General features: G+C 33.3%; 1 protein-coding gene across 5 annotated transcripts in view; it reads right to left on the reverse strand.

Moving 5' to 3' along the window:
* Window positions 1–22917, reverse strand: part of LOC120630308 (collagen alpha-1(IX) chain-like) — a 93476-nt gene that overhangs the window by 24574 nt on the left and 45985 nt on the right. For all 5 annotated transcript variants that reach the window (XM_039899494.1, XM_039899495.1, XM_039899492.1 and 2 more), the window contains exons 2-3: window positions 13420–13466; window positions 12455–12972 (exon numbers count right to left, since the gene is read on the reverse strand). In XM_039899494.1, coding sequence (XP_039755428.1) covers window positions 12455–12972; window positions 13420–13466 — 565 coding nt within the window. The remainder of the gene's footprint in view (window positions 1–12454; window positions 12973–13419; window positions 13467–22917) is intronic.

The following is a 22917-nucleotide window of genomic DNA, read 5'->3' on the forward strand; positions in this document are numbered from 1 at the left end:
TCCTCAAAGCGTAAGTGAAAATGTTCAATAGTAAGTAACGATTCTTAGATCTGCCATTACTATTCAACCATGAGAACACTTTTACAAATATTACCTACCTGATTGTAATAACAAGAGGTATACAGTCTTTTCTAATATAAACAATCAGAATATAATATATCTCTGTAGATGCTTCTTACTTGTTTAAATAAATTGCTTATATACTCAACACTCTCAACTACTCAACCTCTTCAAGTGCTCGCCCTAATTTAGATCATAATATTTTACTGCTATTATTATTATTATATTGTGCCCTACGGCTCCGGAAATTACGGGACGCAGCTATATATATCATATAGGCCTAATATACAATCCGATTATATTGAGTAACTACATGAATAAAAGATAGCGATGCAACTTCTTTTAACATATTTTAACAAACGACTGAGGTGTGGGGCTATTGAAACTTTCATTCACGTTAATATTGCCAATCGCAGATGACCGTCCCGGGGACCCAGTCCCGCCTCGCCTTACTTAAGATATTTTAAATTTCCAATAATAAACGACTGCAAATAATGCGTGACATTATAGTCGTCTTGTTAGTCGACAGCGCTGGGTAAGCAAGGTTGTCTCAAGAAAATGGATTTGAGCCCGTTTTTTGGAATTTTTGAAGATGAGAGAGGTATCCAAAAGTACCAGCTCCCATCACAAACAAAGGAAATCGTAATAAATAATTGTTAAAGGAAGAATCGATAACATATGGATTCATATGCTGAATGTGAACCAAGAAAATTTCTAACATTTGCAGCAGCAGGACTTGGACTGATAAAAAAGTTCTTATAAATCTGTCAATTTTTTTTTGTATTTAGTATCGCAAAGCCGGTGAGGTGTTTCAGTGAGGGGTTTTCTCACGAGAGTACTGTCCTATTTTACTAATCACATTCATCAGATCTACACAAAATTTTGGTAGAAATAAACACATTTAACGAGTTATTTTGTAAAATCGTCAAACACTTTTAGCCCCTCTCCCAGAAGGACGGTGCTAAATTTCTGGATAAAAACTATACTTGTTACAGTGAGACAGACTGACAAAAATGTTGACAGTTTCGAATATATTCGAAAGCACGCAAAAAAAAAATTAGAAATATCTTTGATGACCCGTTACAGTTTTACAATAAATATTTTTATTATAGATGCAGATTTCATAGAAAGCGATGGAAGTTGTCTTGCTATGAAAACAAAAAGGCCCGGGTTCCGATTTCAGCGTCTTCTTTCTTGTCCAAATGTGAATCTAAGTCAACCAAGGAAAATCCCATTCAAAAACACACAATAAATATATTGAATCTGTCGAGCCATTGGACGAGTTTATTGACACAATGAATAGAAAAACTATTCATAATATAATATAATATAATAGTAAAGTTAATGTTAGTCAATGAAAATCAATGATATTTTAAAAAAAATCTGTAACCGACTCAAAGCTTTCAAGCATCACCTAGTCATTCAGCACATTCTCTATAAAATATGGCCTCACATCTTGCGGAACTTTCCGAAAATTTACGGGCTTACTTTCAAATTAGGCGTTACACATAGATACGAGATTCATATTTCGCAGGATAGCACCCGCTTCGCTAAGCCTGTAGTCCAGTGATTGTTAATAATACAAAGAAACAAAAATGTTTTTAATGCATACAATCAGTTAACAAATCCAGGCTAATCGTGAAGCAAGTTTACGTTTATAACTAGTACCCATATAAATTTAGTGTAAGTTTTCATGAAAACTCGCGTCATATGCATACAACGTGACGCTAGTGTAAATCTGTTATTTTAAATGGAGGATTTAATGTCAAAGTTTGACAACTTCATACAAACTTGACACATTTACGTTACTCCACAGGTAAGTTTATTTAATTTTTAAGTTACACTAAAGGCTCTGTCTGGTTCTTCTACAGGTCTCCTTATTTCTGATTTCGTTATTCACACAACACATCTCGTAGGTCAACTTTAAATTAGCTGGTCTATGACTTGATGGTAACGTTTTGATTATAAGCCGATTTAAGCCCAGATAACTAACATTAATCGTATAAAAATTTATAAACTAAATAAAATATATGATCTAAATCTTACTACTTACAACGTAATATTGTACTTTTTTTATTAACTTTTGTGTAAGAACTAGTTTCTCTGTGTTTGGTAAATTATACTTAATATGAGACGCAAGCAGACATTCATTTACGGAACTCCATAACTTACAAAGTACATAATTAAACATTATTCGTATCCTCAGGCGAATTAGGCGAATTAAGTTTAAACGTACATTGGTACATATATTGTGGTATAGTGTAAATAGATATAGCATAGCATCTAATATTAGAACTATCAGTGTACAGTTTCTTTAGTTTCACCCTCACGTTATCGCCTAGTAAGAAAACCTTAAAAATTTGTATAGCACCTTTTCTTACCGTCTTTTTGTACTCAATTGTGGACGATATTTTCAGTGCAACATAATATGTTCTATGAATTTTTTTAACATTCCAATTTAAGTTATAGATCAGAGCCAAATATTACTTCATCGATTTACATAATGCCGTCTCACTGATTAAACCATCTTTAACAAATTTGAAGTTGAAGTTGTCTGCGCCTTTTCTTCTGTCTAAAATCAACAGAAATGTCGAAAATATTTGTTTTGTTATGATTGATTTCATTGATCTAATATGTTACTATAGTGTGAACATGATTTCATTTTGTTTATTGTAGTAATTCGTACGTAGGTAAAACATTTGTTTAATACTAGCCATTTTTTTATCATAACCTTTGGCTATTTTTGAGTTTACAGTAAGTAGGTCCTTTTAAAAACCTCTTTGTTTATGCAACATAATTTTTTCAGCTTTTAAGCCTTAACTATCACGCACGAAATAACACGACAACGCGCTTTAGCGAAGCCTTTAAAAAGAATCTAGATCTTTTCTTGGAATCTCTTTGGCAAAGAGGTTTGTCTACTTTTTTGCGAACATTTCTTTCGTAATCTTAAGCCTATTTCGCGTTTAGTCACGGTTTTGTATCTACATAGCTCCTCTTATTTTTCTTTTATGCCGTTTCTTCCAACATTTTTATCGTAAATCAGTCTTTGATTTAGTATATTTGAGTGCTCTTTTGAGTGCCATTTTACTTAGAGCCTAAAAACAAATGGAAATAATGGTCTTACTAGTAACCTATTATACTTTGCGATGTACAGACGTACTAAAGGGTTTTCTTTTTTCATTTAAAACAAATTAATTATATACAATTGTTATTGATGTAATTGAACACAACTATGAACCCTCTATGATGCTTTGTCTATGGCACAGACAGGAACTGTATTTCTATAGACAATAATTTCTTCCTTTCGTAATCTGCCTCTTTTTTGCTTGTTAATCCTACTGTCTATTTGTTATTATTGCAACCATGTTATAAACTTAATACTTTCCGAGTATATAATTGACTCTCTAATTAATTATTTTGTTTTCTCAACCACGAGCGATAAAATTGTACATTTATTTTAATTTCTATAAATATTTTCTTGATGTAGTTCTCTACTACTGTTATAGTCAATTCATGCGAGTTAGTGTATGTTCGTGTGTGTGTGTTTGTGGGTGTGTGTGCGCGCGCGTATGTTTGTGTGTAGGTGTGGGTGTGTGAGTGTGTATGTGTATCAGTGGCATTGTATTTTTCGAACGGATAAACTGATTTTGATTTTGTTTTTATGAATTAGTCGAAAGTGTAGTGTGATATTAGCTATCGGTTCAAGATCGTCGCCGCGCCGCCACAAAATGGCAGATTATATAATTTCAGTTTTCACAACTCCCACAATATGGGTATGAACTGAATAGGCATGGCCAGTAAAATACTAGACACTACGAAAAATTTAAAATTCAAGATGGCCGCTACCGCAAATTAGTGATTTTCCCATCTCCCTCATTCTTTATTAGTAGAATAAGGTTGAAAGTTGATGGTTTTCTTAATTCTTAATTTATAATTTACGTCATTAAAAATTTAAAAAGCGAATTTCTAATCTTAAATGTACCTACCTACCTGCCTAAATTCATCAAAAGCGTGTTATACACATGGTTTTGTTCCAAATGTCATAGCGAATAAGGGGCCTGTTATGATTCAAATTTCAGCGGAACTATTAAGTGAGTTGTCGCTAATGTGTTTAGTGTTGCGAGCAAGTTACTGCGGTAATCACACAAATGAACTGACGAGTTATAGTCGCTTTGCGTGGATTTCGAGCATTTCGGGATTATTTAATGTTCTTAATGAATACGAAACAGAACAACAGAATCAAGTGTTAGAATCCATCAAAATTATTGTTTTTTTTTATTCCGCCACAAGTAAGCCTTTGACTGCAATCTCACCTGGTGGTAAGTGATAATGCAGTCTAAGATGGTATCGGTTTCTACGGGACACTACACCGGTTACTAAATCGATTGGCGGCAGGTCTTTGTCGGTAAGGTGGTAACTAGCCATGGCCAACCAGACCAGGCCTGTAAAATTCCAAATTGCCCCTAGAATCGAACCCGGGTCCTCCTGCTCATAGCGCTCGCATTAAAAAGTAAAAGTAATTACAGTCACATGAGGCTTAATACCTATGCCTCAAATTGATGGACACAGAGCGACATGTTGCAGAACGTCCTCCTTGCATGCTCTGTCAAGTATTGCTCTGTTTATAGACGATGGTTTTCCACTTAACATCAGGTGAGCCTTCAGCTTGGTTCGTCAATTAATTCTATTTTTTTTTTGGTTATGTTTAAAACAATTGTGGAAACAAATAAAACGTGAAATTCCTTAATAAAATAATAAATAAATAAAATAACAAATAGTACAAAAGAATTTTCACCCTGTTTCTGATTGTATATAGTCTTAATACGAGTAAAGTTAAGTATATGGTAAGTAATATTGAAAGTGCTCTCTTTAATTAAAAAGTGTTTCTAAGCTTTGCGGAGATTATTAACTTTATGAAGAGAAAATTTTCTTTAGGTGTACTAACGGGGTTTAATTAAGATTTTTCACTGTTTAGAACAGTGATAAACTGAAAAGCGGTGTTTCGCTAAGTAATATGCTTTTTACTTAACTAAGAACGTACTTTTATTGTAAGAGGTCCATTGGCGTTATACTGGTAAACGTTCTTACTGAATTCGTGAACTTCTTCAATGTCATGGCCCTGGTTGGTAGTCAGATCGTAAAAGAAATAACATAATTAAATATTACCACCAAATACCACATGGTATTTTAGCTGAAATTTCACACCTAAATTATAGAGCCCCAAACAAAGTTTATCTTATCAAACCATAAAGTAACTTTAAAAAAACCAAATTTTCTTAACGGACGACCGTAAGTAATTAGTCTGCAGTAAAAATATCTGCTGAGGTTCTATCAGCAAAATTTTCTTTTGGACAAGAAAAACAGAATGTTTTTAATCCTATACAACCTAGTTTATGTAGTACATTTCACGGCACTAGCAGCCTCACGGAATAAGATTATGAAAGATAATGAAAGTTTCCTCACGATTTTTTCTTTCATCGTTAAAGCGGGTGATATTTAATTGCGTAAAACGCACATAAGTGCTAAAAGTACTAATAGTTACTACTAGTAAAATTTATTAACATTTATTATAGTTTAAATTACTCCTTAAAGTTAGTGCCAGGCATCGAACACAGTCCTTAAAGAGACTCAAAAAGTCCTAACCACTATGCTATCAGCGCTTCCATCATTCAATCCATATCCTTCAGATACGATTAATTTATTGTTACATACTAACTAAAACAGACTTTAAGTACAAATAGTCCAAGATGTCTGCCCGCGTCTAGAAATTCACCTTAAATTTCCCTCGGTCCTCGGGCGAGAAATCCTATGATTTACTGAGTTAAATGCCTTATCATAATCTTGCACGTCTCTCATATTTCAAAGCGAGTTAGTGGTGCAAGAAATACGGTTTAGTGGTTTTATTTTTTAGTTGGTATGTATGGGGCCTAGTTGCGAGCTGTTATGTTTTGGCTTAAATTAAATTTCACGCAGGGAATGAAAACAGATATATTTTCTTCTAGGTAAAAGTGAGTTTAGAGAACGCTATTAATAATATTCAACGTTATTAATTAATTCGATGCAAATTCAAGGACCCAAATCTATAAATAGGTAAGAAAGAAGTTTCCTTATGCATTTGTTGACGGGTTGATTGACTGCTGGTTTTCGATCTTGAACTTAGCGATGTTATTAGGAGTCTGCCGATGGGGAATTCGTTTGACCCCATGTAAAACCGGTATACAAGAAATAGATTAAAACGTTCCCAAAATTAATTAATTGGACGAAACTAAAAGGACACTTAAAGCAAGCAAACAATAATTATGTACCTTATAAAATAGGTAAATAAAATCTGAACCAAATGGTACTATTTTTTGGTAACACAAAATATATTGGCAAACCACGCCCCATATTCAAAAGTAGAAAACTGACCGCAAAACACAATTCCAAAATCGCTACAGTTTTCACTAAATCAGGCATTACGAGTTCATTATACACAGTTTCGCTGTGTAACACGTGCCACTGCGATATTTGTTAAAACAAAACTGGCAGCACTTGCTACGATTTACAACGTATTCATTTGTGTCGCTAATCGCAGTTTAAGTTTGACTTATGTGTTTCAAGAGCTTGAACACAATTTGTTTCTATTATTTTACAATTGTTCTACTTTTTTTCTTTCGTTACTTACTTGAGAAGCAAGGTTTAAATGAATTTGTTTTGTAGCAAATTATTGCAATACAAGAAACCAACGCAAAGGGTAGCACTAGATAGCGCTTGGAGAACTTTGACATCGGTGTAATGTGCTAAGTCTGAGGTTTAGGATTTAGTTGGATCTTAATCATTGGCTAAAATCGAAGTCACTTAATTTTAGCTTATCAGAGGAGCTCATAAACTCTGACAAAAATTAGACTATAAAGCTCGAAAAATCTTGACATAATATCTTTCTTAAATAGTGGTGTGAACTGTGAAGTAAAAAATCGCGGAGCCTAGATGGTAAAAGCTTTATAATATACTCGTAGTAAAGTATGTTAAAATTACATTTTAGTAATATGTAAGTTTATTCAAATTCAAAACCCGTATGTAGAACTGAAAGTGTGAGCTAAAATTATGCTTCCTAGTCCTAGAAATATAGTTTTATGAGCAAATAATTTTAGCGCATGTTCTAACGATGTTGGTTTTACTACCAATGGGCTTGTGCATTTTAAAAATACGAGAAGTAAAGTAGGTAATACATTTTAAATGAGTGAAACTATTCTTTCATTAAATTCACATCGAACGTTAGTAAGTACAATTTATTTATGAGTCTGTGTTAAGTATTGTTTATTATACCGGGAGGGACAAGGTTTAGTTGGTGCCTTACTTTTCTTTTTCATTCATATAACAAGATAAATGAGAAAAGGAGAACATAATCCAAATCAATAAGTTCATCTAAATCATTAGCGCACTTTCCGAGAAATCAGGTGGGAACGTAGGTTTCACATCAGTGACATTGAGCAGTATTGATGAGTATTATTTTAGTACTAGCTAGTTCCTCACATACTGGTAATGTTGATAACCTACCTATACATTTTTTTGTGCTACGCATCACTCATTCTCAGTATAAAAGGATATATATATACTTGTTTGTCTTTCCTTAAAAGACGAGATACGGAACGTAAAGTATGGAAACAAAGTAGGTAATTCTGTTTGTGAATATTTCAATACCTAGACATATTCATTTTTCTTTTTACATTATAATAAAAAACATTAGTAATTATTAATATGAAACCACAAAATTATCATAACGATACTTTAATATACAGTCCAATTTCATTTTACACAAACTTCTCACAGAAAATACAATAGAGATACTTTTCTTATTTGTGGTTGTGCTTTGAACGGAACAATATTACATACAATCTGTGCCGCTTTGAGTTCAAGATGCACGTCTCGCGTTCAGTGATTGTTGGAAGAAATATCGCGACCTGATTCTGATTTTCTCTAAAAGTCGTTTAGGTACTATCTTATATACTCGCAAAATTATCATCTGGCTATTTATGATATTATAAACCCAGTATAGCATATTTCTGTACAATAGACAATACTTAATTTTTTTTTAAAGAAATTCACAGTACTATCGTAAGGAAACTAGCGTTGTCGAGCCCGTACCTTAAGTAACTGATAGAATCTTTGAAGCCCAAGTGGAGGTTCGAGAATAGTTAAAACTCTTAGTTCTTTTTTCCTAGTACAACAACAACATCATAATGTTGTATGTGTGCGATAAAAGAAATTTTCAAATGGTTGCTATTTTTCATGAATATCTGTACCAAAACATAAAATGTCATAAATACATTTTATGTTTTGGTACAGATGCAAATGTTGGCTGATGAATTGAAATTCCAGAATATTCAATACAGGAACTCGTCTTAACAAAACAAACAAATACGAATTTGCATAAGAAATCCAAGAACTTATAAAATGGAATAGAAACTGTTAAGACGCATTTGAATCTTTTTTCTTTTTATGTAAAAAATGTATAGTCCTAAATTGCAGCAATTGCTTTGCTTTCTTACGTTTTTCTTTATAATGGCAAAAACAGCATTTTCTGCTTAACTGATAATTAAATAAAATATAGAAATCAATTGAATGGAAATGAGTTTTATATGATAGCTTTGAAAGAAAATATCCTTACTATCTATCTTAACTTACTTAAAGCTATATATTTTCTAAAGGTTGGGAACCACTGATTCCAGATTTATATTATGATTCTGGTCTCGTATGTCCGAGCGTGACCTCATTTTGTGTCACCCGTTATAAAATATAGATTTATGGTGCAAGAAAAATTGAACGCTTTTGAAGTCTGGACTGAGTTATGAAAATAAATAAACACGTCACAATTTCTGTGGTAAGTAAATAAGTATGTATTAACTTTAATAACGGAAGTCTATCTAAATAGACAGACCGCATAAACATACGGACGAATCTGGAAAATGGAAATAGGGCATGCGGTTCAATTAAGACAGCTTTTTTTATCGGTGACAAATTTGTGCTTAGAAATACAAAATTATTGTCTGGGAACTAATTAAAAAGTTTAATACAAAACGAAAAAATACCTTATCTAGAAGAAACGTTAAAGTTTCGATCTACTAGATGACGCTACCGTGAAAGGCATATACTAATTTCGGCATCGACGGTTGGAGAACCGCAGGTAGGTAAGGTAAAAACACTAATAAAAATTATAAAAATATTAATTTATAATTGTCAAAAGGTTAATTATTTACCCATATTTTAAATTTACTGTAACAACGATTTTCATGCAACGAATATTCATGAGTTAGTAAATTAACCAAGTTAATAAAACTCTAAATTATATTTATTTTATGACTCATAAATTAATAAGAGACAACGACGCTTTTAGTCGTTCGTAAGTTATAAAACTACTCATAAAGGTACTCTCCTATGTGGAACAATTGGGTAAGACCTAATCATGAAAATTGAAGTCAGATGTATTTATAAAATAATAATTAAAAAATCCGTTCTATTTTTTAATAATTTAGAGCATTTTTAAAGTTGCCATAATTACCCTTATTTTGAATACAAATAAAATAATGAGAGCTCATAATACAAGCCACCTTATTCGAGACCTTTGTACAACCGATAAAATGGATTTTACTCAGCAATACCGAGTCATAGACAGTAAGAAGGGTGAAGTAGTCTGCTTTTTAATCCTACAACTATTTAAAAAAAAACGGATTTGTTGGTAAAAGTTTCTTTTGTTAATTTAATTTAATCGAAATTAGAACCATTTCTAATATATTAATTATAATTAAATATACTACGACAATACACACATCGCCATCTAGCCCCAAAGTAAGCGTAGCTTGTGTTATGGGTACTAAGATAGCTGATGAATATTTTTATGAATATAATACATATAAATACTTATAATATATAGATAAATACCCAGACACTGAAAAACATTCATGTTCATCACAAAAGCATTGTCCAGTTGTGGGAATCGAGCCCACGGCCTTGGACTCAGAAAGCAGGGTCGCTGCCCACTGGGCCAGTCGGCCGTCAAATACAATTTGCAATTTAAAGTGAAATGCGAACCAACCATTCCTAATATTTAATGTAATTTTCTTAATTGGGTATCCTTATATCAATAATGTCATCTCCACTGGGTGATTATATACCATTATATTAAAATTTAAGTTTTATTAATGCTAAATGCACTGAACATCAGTTGAATAGGAAAATAGGTACTAGAAATTTTGCGATCTACCAGCTGTATGCCACCTATCTTGTAATTCGAAGCTGAAACGACACCTGTGCCCTGTAGTGGACAAATAATGGGTTGATAACAATAAAATGCTCAATGACCTCAGCAGAGTTTCTCAACAGGTGGGCCTACGTATGAACATGAGCAAGACGAAAATTATGTCTAACGCTCATGTTCCGCTCCACCCAGTAATAATTGGAGCTCTGCACTCGAAATTGTAGACAAGTACATATACCTAGGAAGTGGAAATGGGCGGGGCACATAGCTCCGAGAACCGATGGACGTTGGGGTTCCAAGGTATTGGAATGGCGAATGGCGACCCCGCACAGGTAAACGCAGACGACATCAAACGAGTCGCTGGGAGCTGCTGGAAACAAGCGGCCCAGGACCTTAGATTTTGGAACTCTCTACAAAAGACCTACGAGTTTGTCCAGCTGTGGACCTCAATCGGCTGAAGTGATGAACGATAAAATTAAAAATTGTTCAAGCATTCTGCTTAAATTCAATTTCAGGATTTAAAGATAATGTCCAATGCTTAAATCCTAATGCGCTAATGGACAAAAGTTCATACACTCACTGTACATACAACTCATTAATTACCAGCACAAACTTTGTCTCATTCCCATTCGAAATTTCATAATGAATTTCTGCCAGTTCATAGTGCTCTTATTTGAAACTATATTCGGTTTTCATTTAGATTTTAATAATACTGGCTTATTGCAAATTTGACATGCACATAAAGGGTTCCGTTCCAAGGTGGAATATAAAATTATACATACGACAGTATTCTTATTATTCAGATTTAGCAAGAAATTAAAACAAGGACCATTCTTGTATGGGGGCCCGTTTTTATTTAAAAATAATAACTATGATGATAAATGTATTTCGACAATACACATATCGCCATTTATCCCCAAAGTAAGAGTAGCTTGTGATTTGGGGTACTAAGGTAATTGAATATTTTATATGAATAATATTGTTAACTTAGTGTGATATTGTTTTCTTTGTTAAGATAGATTAATATATACAGAGGCAGCGGGGATCCTGAACACACAGGTTTTATTTTAAAACAATAAATTTCATTTCATTTTAATATAAAATATTCATAAATTATCCTAGTAAAATAAAAATAACACCCAGACACTGAAAAACATTTGGGATCATCACACAAACATTTTTACAGTTGTGGGAATCGAACCCACAGCCTTGTGCCAGAAAGCAGGGTCGCTGCCCTCTGCGCCAATCGGCCATCCACGTACTAACGCGTGAAGTATGATTCATGGGATATAGCTGGCTGAAACACGGACGGAGGGGCGGGCGGCTAATAACTACATTAAAGCTACTATGATTAAAAATCGGGTCACTAGTTACATAGTTTTTTTGGTTACAAACATTATCATCGTCATCAACCCATTACCAGCCCTCTACAGGGTACGGGTCTCTTCTCAGATTGAGAAGGGTTAAAGCCGTAGTCTACCACGCTGACAAGTGTGCATTGGTAACCGCGGTTATAAACATACAAACATACAGACAATCCTCTTTACAATATTAATTTAAAAACATAGATTCAGTAAGCTAATATACTAATAATTATGTTGTCCCTTAAATTTTGTATTACGAGTTTATTATGTTCATTATATTCCTCTGTAACACGTGCCAGTGAAATATTGTATAAACAAATTCGTTCATATTGTATTTAATTTATGGTGGCCTACAATATTTGCTCAAGAAGCCGGTTTCCCTATTTATGGAATTTATTCAGATTGGGAAAAGTGTCGTTCTTGAAATTTAGACAAGTCAACAAGTTCAGAAATGTGTTAATTCTTTATAAAGCTCCTAAAAATACGAGCGATAGCATATTCGATTCGGAATCACGTCTGGAAAAATTATCAAAAGCACGTAAAAAATTTGCAATTTCTATTAATAAAAAATGAAAGTATAATATGGTATGGTATGTATATATTTATATATTATATGGTAAATAATATAATAAAAAATGGTTAAAACAGGTGTTAAAACAAACAGTTGTACGGATACAGTTTGGGTGAATGTTTATATGATATGGAACCATCACAGTTAATTTACTGTCAATATACAAAGCGTCGCAACTATAACCACTAATGTAAATAGAAAAGGGAAGAAGTAAATTGTCCTTACCTGAAATATTACTTCATCGGTCTCTTCATATCTTCCAAGCAACAGTGTGCTGTGCTTCGAAAACTTTATTTCTCTGATGACAGGTTCGACGGCAATAGTTTTGATCAACTTACAATCAATGTATAATTCTAACTTTTTTTCTTCCACACGTACAAATATTTTGGCCCATTCGCCTTCTATAAATTTTTTATACGTAAAAGATTTCTTAGTAAACAATTCTGTGTCTAGCAACTTTATTCTTATTTGGCTGGAGTGGAATCGATCGAAACATAGTGCAAATTTCTTATCGACATTTGTAGATATTGAAAATAAGCAAGGATTTTTGCTAATGTTGAGGCTTATGAAGGCATATATTTCAAATGGAGGCTTAAGGCTGTCCAGTGTATGGAACACTTCGTGTAGAGGTACATTCGCTGGTTCAGCTTTTATTAATTTGAGGGCCGTGTAACTGTCATTTCCGCTCGTGCTTTCCAATGACTGAGTATTTTCTTGTATAACATCTAATAAGTCGTATTTGTCTGCAATAAAATAAACATTAAAATAATTCAAAGGTCTTAAAATTGAGTTTACCTAGTATTTATAATAGTGTCCGTTTTTTCGTACGGGTGCTGGGTAGTGTACAAGTCTAATTTATTTTAAGCAAAACTTGGTTGCGACTGCCAAGAACTTATAATGTAGGATAACTTAAAAAAACTATATGTTTGAAATTTTATTGGAGAGGTACATCTTACAGCTCATTTAGTGGTTCTCTTAAAGATAATTTTCTTACTATGCATTGGAGATAACTTGCATCCCAGAGTTGATAATTACTAGGGAGTTGCTTATAAATTAGACTCAATACGTATTGTACCCTTGGTGACATTTGGCCGCGAGAACCGTTCGTTTTCTCGAAATGAAACGTCAAACATAAGTAACAATCAAACAGACACTCCAGTTTAATAATAATTTTAAGATGAAACAAATACCTGGAATATAATCCATGGAGCGTGATATTGAAATGCAAGTGATAAATCTGAAAAAAAGAGAAAACTCACTTAAATACAAAAATGGGACGGACTGGTAATAAAAGTATTATTTTTCTGTTCAGAGAAGAATTAAAGGATTGGAAGGAAGGGCGGTTGGAAGGCGTGAAGGAAGGAGAAACAAAAAAGCAAACAACCTCACGTTCGCATATATAATGTTATGTAAGTTATTTTTAAAATTTTATTTCTTATTTTATACTATTTAATGTCGTCTATGGTTTAACCCAGTCCATGTTTATTTAAATGACTACTAAAATAATAAATGTAATTTGTATGTGTATGTACCTATGTGTAAATACGTGTATTGTAATTAAACAACAATTCTAGGTTTATGATCGACCTAGCTTAGATTATCTTTACATGTGTCATGATTTACTGTCATTTATTATCTGTAATTTTAATCTTCAATAGAAGAAATATAAACTCATAACTGGTTGGTCAATGAAAAATTACTTATTTTTCCCACACTTTCCCTATCTAGCGTTTACCTTTCCCAGAGCGTTTCCCGGGCAGATAGATAAATGAAAAGAAAGACTGAGTGAAAGGCGGAGAAGCGAAGGAGTTGGTAAAAATGTGGTGAAAATGTGTGTTTATTGAACAAAATACAGAGAAAACAAACGATGAAAACAAGAACAACAAACAAAAAAAAAAAATGGGCAAAGGCGGTCTTATCGCTTTAAACGCCAGACAGCCCTTAATGTTAGAGTCAAGTATGGATGTATCATTCAAGATTTTTGAAATAAAGTTGTATTGAGTGAACTGTAATATATTAAACAAGTTATACGTGATTGTATTAAAGGCTCTATAGGTCTACGTTATTTAGCATATTAATAAACTTGTAAAGACTGAATATTACCGTTTAGAATATAAATGGGTCATAAATATAACTAAGATACGAGACCATAATTGCAATAACCACTTTATTCTATATACCTGGGCGACACAGACTTTACCCGGTGTCTCTTTGTCTTTATTGTTATTTCTTTATTCAGTCTTAATAAACTTGGAAAATGAAATATTACTTTATTATTTTAATCTTTACTAGTCTATTTTACTAGCGTTAACTTAAGGACGTAACGTTATTTTATATTTGCCATATTCCCTCCCTCCTGTGTGTCCTGTAATATAACTTTTTTACTATCACCTAAACTATGTCTATTGAAATTTATAACTTGTTTTTATATCTTCTGTAGAGCAATATTTTTGTGAATATAGTATTTCTGTATGGCTGGCCATTTAGACCGTGCATGTGGATAAAATAGTTTACAGACGTTTTTATTTCTGGCTGGGTTAACAAGTATAATAATTTTAGGCTGAAATTTTATATTACAAAAATTAATATAGCCTTTGCTACTTCTGTATAAACTAGCTTTCGAATGGTGAATATTTTATGAAAATCGGTCCAGTGTATCAAAGTTTATTGATTACAAATAAAGCAAACAAAATAAACTATATCCTTGTAATAATAGAATAGTAATAAATATTTTTTTCTAGATTCCAAGTCAATTTAAATTTTAATTAAATAAGGTCTAGAGAAAACACAGTACTTTGTCATATTTACATCCAGGCACCGTTCAGGTAGTCATATCTCTCTCCGATAGTCAAATGAGGCCTAGATTTACACTTTTGCGACCAACTATCTCCATAATATTTCCCATCTGACAAAACCCACGCGCATAAATTATTATTATAAAGTGAATATCTAACTTCACTTGAAAATGTTATTAATGAACATAAAGGAACGTTATTATGCATAATCACGGTATACGCACTGACTATGGCATATATATGGGGAGTCATATGCCTCAGTTGATATTTTACACGTACATGAAATTGCTTTCGTGTTAAATTAAATTAGATATTCATATGAGGTTTGGTGTGGGAGGTTTTAATTAACCTGTGTGCACGAGCCCTTAGAGATTGACGTACGGTACTGTCATGTAGAATTAAGAAAACTTTTCGAATAATTTTAAGTTTACGGATAAGTTTGCGGTAGCCTTATGCAAATTGTTATATGTTAGTTAAAATTGTTTGAAAGTGATACCGCTGAAAGACATGAATGAAAGAGAAAGAAACCTCGCCTGCCATGAGATTTGGATAAAGGATCCTTTTAGAAGTAATCAATAGCCAATAACAGTCACGCCACGCCAAGCTGGCCCGAATGGTTGGTGATTGCAGTAGGTATTAGTAGTTGGACAGGGGACGCGTCTTCCCGTTCTTCGTTCTAGTCCCTTAGTAGCCTTAGCCACTCACCGAACAGGGGTGGTGACAACTGTATTCTCATGTGCATCACCACACGGTACACTAGTTACTGGGGTAACAAATAAAACATTTGGCAAATGAACATAAAAGTGTTAATTTTCAAACATTCAATATTGCGTGCATCTCACTTCTGAACAATAAGGTTTGCTATATTACATAACAAAAGTAACAGTATGAAACTGCCTTCGGTATAACATCGACTGCATATCATGAGGTCCTAGGTCTCCGGGTCGGGCCAATAGTTTTCTATCAAGATATTCTTAGTACTAGCTTGAAGTTGAGAATTCAGTAGTGATAATCTAACCTCTGTGCCTCGAAGAGCATGTTAAGCTGCCAGTCGTGTCGCAACTGCCATGCCATTAGACTATAAGAGCGAAGGAAATAGATTGCACCAGTGTTTATGCACAAACTTGTGAACTATAATATCTTTTGGTAATCGTTGGAGAATCTCTCTTGATATTGACCACCGTGGCCGAAATCGGTCAGGGTAACTGCTATAAACGCATATCATTGTTGTTGTTATAAAATATGATATTACGACCTTTTATTATTAAATATAAAATTAAAAAAACTAAAACACTAGCCCAAAAAATCCTACACGTCTTAGATTACGCATGAATATAGCACTGTACATTCTTGCATTTTGAATAATTCATAATCAGGTTTTTCAGATAATGACTACAGATACAACATCATGAGCCTCAAGTAGCAATTTAGAAAATGTTATTATGTGTTTTACTCGTAACATTTAGGTCATGAAATCCTTGAAATACTACCCAGTACCCATACTACGGCATCAAAGTAAAAGCGATTCACATTAGCAATTTCCAGTGAAATTGTAACATTATGTCATACAACGTCCATTCCTTTGCTAGACTTTGATTACATATTTTACTTTGTGGACGTCACTTTGATGTATGTTATTCAGTTGAAATATCTGAAGAGTCAAACAAAAGTGAAATGTAATAAATGCGCACATTTTTTATCTTCTTCAGATAGTTTCCTGATAGATAGATGTTGGAATATTTTTAAAGAAAGATTAACTTAAAACGTATCGATTCCTGGCATAGGTGAAATAACAAAATTCGGTAACCCCAAAAGTATTTAGAAAAACCGCAAAGAACTACGTTTTGGATTTTTAGTTATTCTTTTAACCTCGCTTGGTACGTCAGGGTAAATTGTAGGTAGGTAATCAATCTAATACCTTCTTTGCTGAATAGTTGGTAATCGTTTAATAGCTCGAGAAAGCATGATAAGAAAGTTTTAATTATTATCTTATGCTTGATAATGATTGGTTATTTTGTGTCAGAAATGTTTGCTTAGTTATCAACCAATGTTAAAGCACGGTGGATCTAAACTATATATCTCACTCTTTTCTAAGAGAGGATACCTGGGGTTGTTGTCTAGGATTATTGATGGTTTTTGAATCCTATTCAGACTGGTTTCGCCACGTTTTGTGCTGAACGAAAATTAGAATCCTAGTTTTCTATTCGACTTTATGTTTTTTTTTGTATAAATTTACAAAACGCGATACCGCCAATGATATATCTCAGAAGTGGTCCCATTTTTATTTGGTGAAGATACCTTTGAGAAATCTTGGTTTAATTAAAGGTGGATAATGAAGTTCCCTCGATTTTCCACACCTAGAGCGATTTGAGTATTTTTTGATCTTACTTCACTATTGGTCAAGTAAGTGATGATGAAGACCACGGAAGGCCACCGGAACTACAAAATAATAGGTATTACTTTTTCATATTTTTACATTTTACTTGGCACCGACTTAACTTGAACTAATCTTGCTTTTCAGTTTTGTTGTCCATTTTTAAATTTTATTTTTACGTACGTAGATGATTGCAGATTCGGCTTTGTACAGTATGCAGTAACTATGCAGAAAAAATCGCCCACGACTATCCGCGATTCTTCCCGATAAATCAAACTAAAATGCATTTATGTCAAATATTAAATTCAATTCTATCTGTTTGTCTACAGGCATGAAAAGCATATTCTACTGAGTTTTGCCAGCAAGCAACTCAACCATTTCCATTAACAACATTTTACAATTAACCAATCATTATTCTTTGAGAGATGTTATGATTGTTAAATTGTAAAATGTGAATAGAATCGCGCACTATGTATTCGAACGGCTTTGACAGCTATATAGGTATAAAAAACGCTTAGTTATTAAATTAATTAAAATGTTTACAAGACCTACGAATAGAAGAAGTTCTTTTCTAAAAAGGCAGCAATTACATAAGTTGTCGGGACGACCATCTCCTTAGACAGTAAAATAAAAGATAGGCGATACTCTTATTCCTTGTTTAGTTCTGCCATTCATTTTTAATTTACAATATTATACAAGTTGCTTGATACCTGCTTTGCTAAGATAATAATTTATACTATCAAATGAAGGTTGGCGTCTATACTTTTAACACCTTACCCTTCTATGTGCCTTAACATTTCGTTAGTGAGGTTTTCTGACTTTTACAAGGTCATAATGCTTGCAATATCAAATAATATTACTGTGCCATACAGTATGATAATTACTACTGTTAACATATCACTATTGATGAATCATTTTTGTACATATATCAATAAATTTATTTCATCCTTCAACAATGTTCAAAACTCACCGAACACTTATCAGTGAGTTTGATTTTTTTTTAAATTTTTTGTCAAATTAAGTTTACATGATGCTTTGTGCACTTGTAATTGGCGTGCATTTCAGTCCATGTTTTTGTGTTTGTGTGCTATGTTTAAAAACGTGTAATATGCATGCTGTTAGTGCTCTTAATAAATAAATAAATGTTACACTCAATTAAGTCACTTTTAGATTCCTAAAAGTGACTTTATTGAGTGTACAGAGGAGGTTGGTTACTAGACAAAACGTATTTTCCAGTGTCTTATCAATCAGGTGACACAGCTTCAAAATTTTGAGAAATCTACCCCAAACCTTAGTAAATTAAGAAATAAGAATTTCCTTAATTTACAAGCTGGTTATTAAACTTATCATTAAATGAAAGGAGGGCAAATTCGAATCCCAGCACGTATCTCTCAAAGTGTATAGACATCATATCTTTGAGAACAATATGGAGAATTCTGCGGCATGCAGGTTTGATGTTTTAATTGCTAAAAACGCACATAACTTAGAAAAGTTATAGGTACGTGCTCAAACTCGGCCCCCCCAAAGTGAAATCGAAGTCCTACCCCCTGGGTTATCATCGCGTCTACACTGAGCTATAATATAGCAATTTCTGATCCAACCCAGACACTCCGTTGCCAAACGTCAGTTTTAGTAGTGTAGTATAAATGAATTGCATACATTTCGTATTTTGCACTCTCATCCGTTTACAGCTTATTCATTTACAATGGCATTATTACTGGTGCTAAATTATTTGTATCCGTGCCAAAGTAATTTTCAATCTGTCAGTGTAGAAATTCAAGATTTCGTCATAGTATTTCTTTTGTTGAAAATATACACCACTGGTAAACTATTGGCGTATTTTTTGCACATTTCTTTTTATAGCATTTTCTCGGCCAAATAGGTCATGCCTTAGATACGTATACATTCAATACTCTGCAATTTTCTTCTACCCAATGTCAGAGAAATGGGGTCACATTTACAGTAATATTATACTTCGGATTCTTCAAGGCCAACTTTAATTTAATCTTAACATGTGGTGTGCCTTCTGAAATGTCCGTGACATGGTATCAATGGCGTGCACCGAGCTCCTTACATGGGTATGCATTCAGCAGGTCAGTTGCACAAAAAGGGCAAAAATTCCCATTCTATAAGATCTATTATCAATTTTAGGGTAGGCAGTGCTTTTGTGCATGTATGAAGCGCACGGTATATACAGAAGAAATGTTAAATTAAATTATAGAGCTAGCCCGTGACTACAACCGTGACGTGACGTGACGACTCAAAGATGTGAGCAGGCTAAAGTATGGCAGTTATAATAAACCTATACCCCTTTACGGTTTCTACGCGTACCAGAATCATCATTCATATTGATAGGTACATACATCGTCTATGTCGGTAAGGCGATAGGGTGGTATCTCGCCACGGCTCAAGCCTCCAACCACACAGTAAGTCAATCAACTTTGAAATAATTACATTAAAGAAGTTTGACTATCAATACCTTACTTATATCTTACTAAAATACAACTTTTCTGAATTACTCGTAGGTGTTCAATATTTTCGTCACTTTATGTTGATAGAATAACATCTTTATGATAGTCCGAACAAAGCGGGGTTGTAAAATAAGCCAGGTTTTCCTTAAAATGTAGGTGTTTCATATTTTTGTAATTTTTTTTTGTACCTACGTTTAATCCCTTGCCCACACGTCGTTGTCGCGTGACACGTGTAAGTAAGCGTGCGGTCGTTTAATCAGATAACTTGTGATTCAGAAATTATATTTTATTATATATTCAAATTAAATATTTATTTGTTTCGATATAAGCACTTTAAAACGCCAAATCTGTCTCTTTGTAGTGACTCTACCACCGGTCCACCGGTTCGGAAAGAGATTCTTCCGATAAGAATCTGCCAAGAATCTTATCAGTTTCTCTTCTCCAACATCAATATTTTACTATTTTACATTCGTAATTCAGTCTTACGGTGGTTTAAAGCGAAGCGGTGTCTTTGCAAAAACATTGACTGTCATATTTCGTAATATTTTTTTTACATAAACATTTATTTGTCGCACTAATAAATATGTTATCATCAGATAAGCGAGACATACGTTATCAGAATAGTTCTATGCTTTTTAAAGATATTTTCGGTTGATAAGAGATCTCTATTGTATAAAATAATTATAATCCCTAATAGTTTTATGGCTTTTTAATTGTCACATTGTATTGGATCTTCTTTGGACATAGCGTCTCTTATCCTAAAATAATAAACAATTACTAAAAGTTCTAAACTAAACTACCTACGCACTTTTTTATATCGAAGAACATTAGGTTTGGCACACTTTGTAAGAAGTGCATTTAAGTCTTGCTATCTATAAATAATGTATAGAAGCGGTAAAGGTAATACTTCTTAAGAAATTATAATATGTGTATTTTTAATTATAACCTTTTTATTCAAAGTCTTTCTATATAGAAAAAATAATAAATTGAACTCGAATAAGTTACTAAGTTACCACTCTCTAATGAATAAATGAATATACTTTAATTGCACACCACAAAAAGTACATAAAGATAAAAAGTATAACAACACAACGTATGCAGTTTGGCAAATTGTACACGTTGCTCTCTTGTTTTTTTTAAGCTCACTATCAATATTTCTATTTTTAGTATCAATCATTGATTTTATATATTGCTATCGGTATTAATACATACCTAGGAAAAAGGGTTTTATTTATTATTCTGAGATATATACACAGTATGGTGATAAATAAGCGTTCTTTTAAATTCAAGTCAGCACTTAGATGCTGCAAAATAAATGCGATAACGCTCTAAAAACTTTTTGCTCAAATACAGTTGTTATGACTTTCGACCCAAAGTTACTTAGTAGTTGCTAAGACATTTATCGCTATCAATAAGTTTGTCGCCAGTTCGCATCCTCCCATTCAATTATTTAACATCGCAGCACGTTTATTATGTAAATTTAACTGTTCATTACGCACAAAATTGCTGTACAGTACACCTTCAGCAAATTGCGAGTCAGAATCAGGTTCCAATAACGACGCTGTCACTCAGACATGTAATTAAGTGGAATAAGCAGAATCTCGTTGGCACTTTTCATAAATATGACGCCGATAAATATATCCCAACTAAAGCCCTGCAATATAACATTACGAACGTGCAATTTTGTAACTTGTTAGATTTATGGGATAAATACAATGTTAACAATTCGTGAAAACGCATAATGTTGACTTTTTTATGTTAGTTTGTTAAGGTAAAATCTTGCAACCGATTTTTATTTCCATACTATTGTGTTGATTTTTGCATGCAGGTTTAGTTTAAACGACAACACATGGTACATAGGTAACATCATTCTAAATTCAATATGGTGGATTCCAAAAGATGGCGGACTATTTAGAGCATTCAAATAAAATGTTTAAAAAGTAATACATCAGCAAAAGTACGTTAGAACCTAGGCAATAATACTCGGCATTTATTTGGACTAACTACATTGTAGTTTTTTAAATAACTTTTAAACATTATAACATCTTTAAAAATAATGTTGTTTTAACATTATTATATAAGACAAGGCGTGAAAATAAAACCTCTTTGATCGAATTTTGAAGTCATATAATCGAGCGATTCGTTTAAATCTAGTAGATGTTTTCTTACTTATTTTTCAACCTCGTTGTTCCGAAAATCTAAAATGTTGTTGACCGTCATCAGAATGGATCGAACACAAGCTTAAGGCATATTGTGCTGATTGAACAATTTAGGTGAACAAAACGCGTCACAGTTTCATTACAAATAAACCGAAACGCAACAAATACATTTAATACAGGCCACAATAAATAGCACCGCGTGGGTGAATCACTAGTCGCCACTTAAGTTTATAGCTTCCTTCGTACTAAAACTGGTGACATTATGCGGTGGTGCTGTCCTATGCAACTTATCTAGATGTTAATTAAACTAAGCCACTGTAAATAGAAACCTATTTTCTTTAGGTTTCCTTCGCTTCCTTGTATATGCAGTGCGAGGCGTGTCAGTGTCTTTGCCACTGCAATTACACCCGTATTCACAAGCTTTACTATGAACCCAACTATCACCACCGAATAAACACGAACAGTTAACAATTAGAGCTAGAACGCTTTAGGAGCTTTGTAATGGCATAAAAGCCCTTCGCATACGCGATGCCGAGTTGACACCAATTCCACTCAAATTTGAGCATGGAAAAGTGTACTTTACTATATTGAAGCCCACCTAAACATTTCTTTTATTCTGTTTTTTATATTTTTGTTATAGACGTCATAGAAATTTTCAACAGCTAAACCATCACAGTTCATGCGATAAAGCCCGGTGACAGACAAACAGACAGACGGACGGACAGCGGAGTCTTGGTAAAAGGCTCCTACCCATTGGACACGAACCGTAAAAAAGGATACTGCAAATCAATAAACTGCAATTCATAGTAAATTTCATATCAGAAATGAAATGCACTTTAAAGTACACGGATGTTGGAAAAACATTCGTCTCAAATGGAAGAAAGGGGGA

The sequence above is a fragment of the Pararge aegeria genome, chromosome 16 (genome assembly GCF_905163445.1).
Source record: "Pararge aegeria chromosome 16, ilParAegt1.1, whole genome shotgun sequence".
Lineage (NCBI taxonomy): Eukaryota > Metazoa > Arthropoda > Insecta > Lepidoptera > Nymphalidae > Pararge > Pararge aegeria.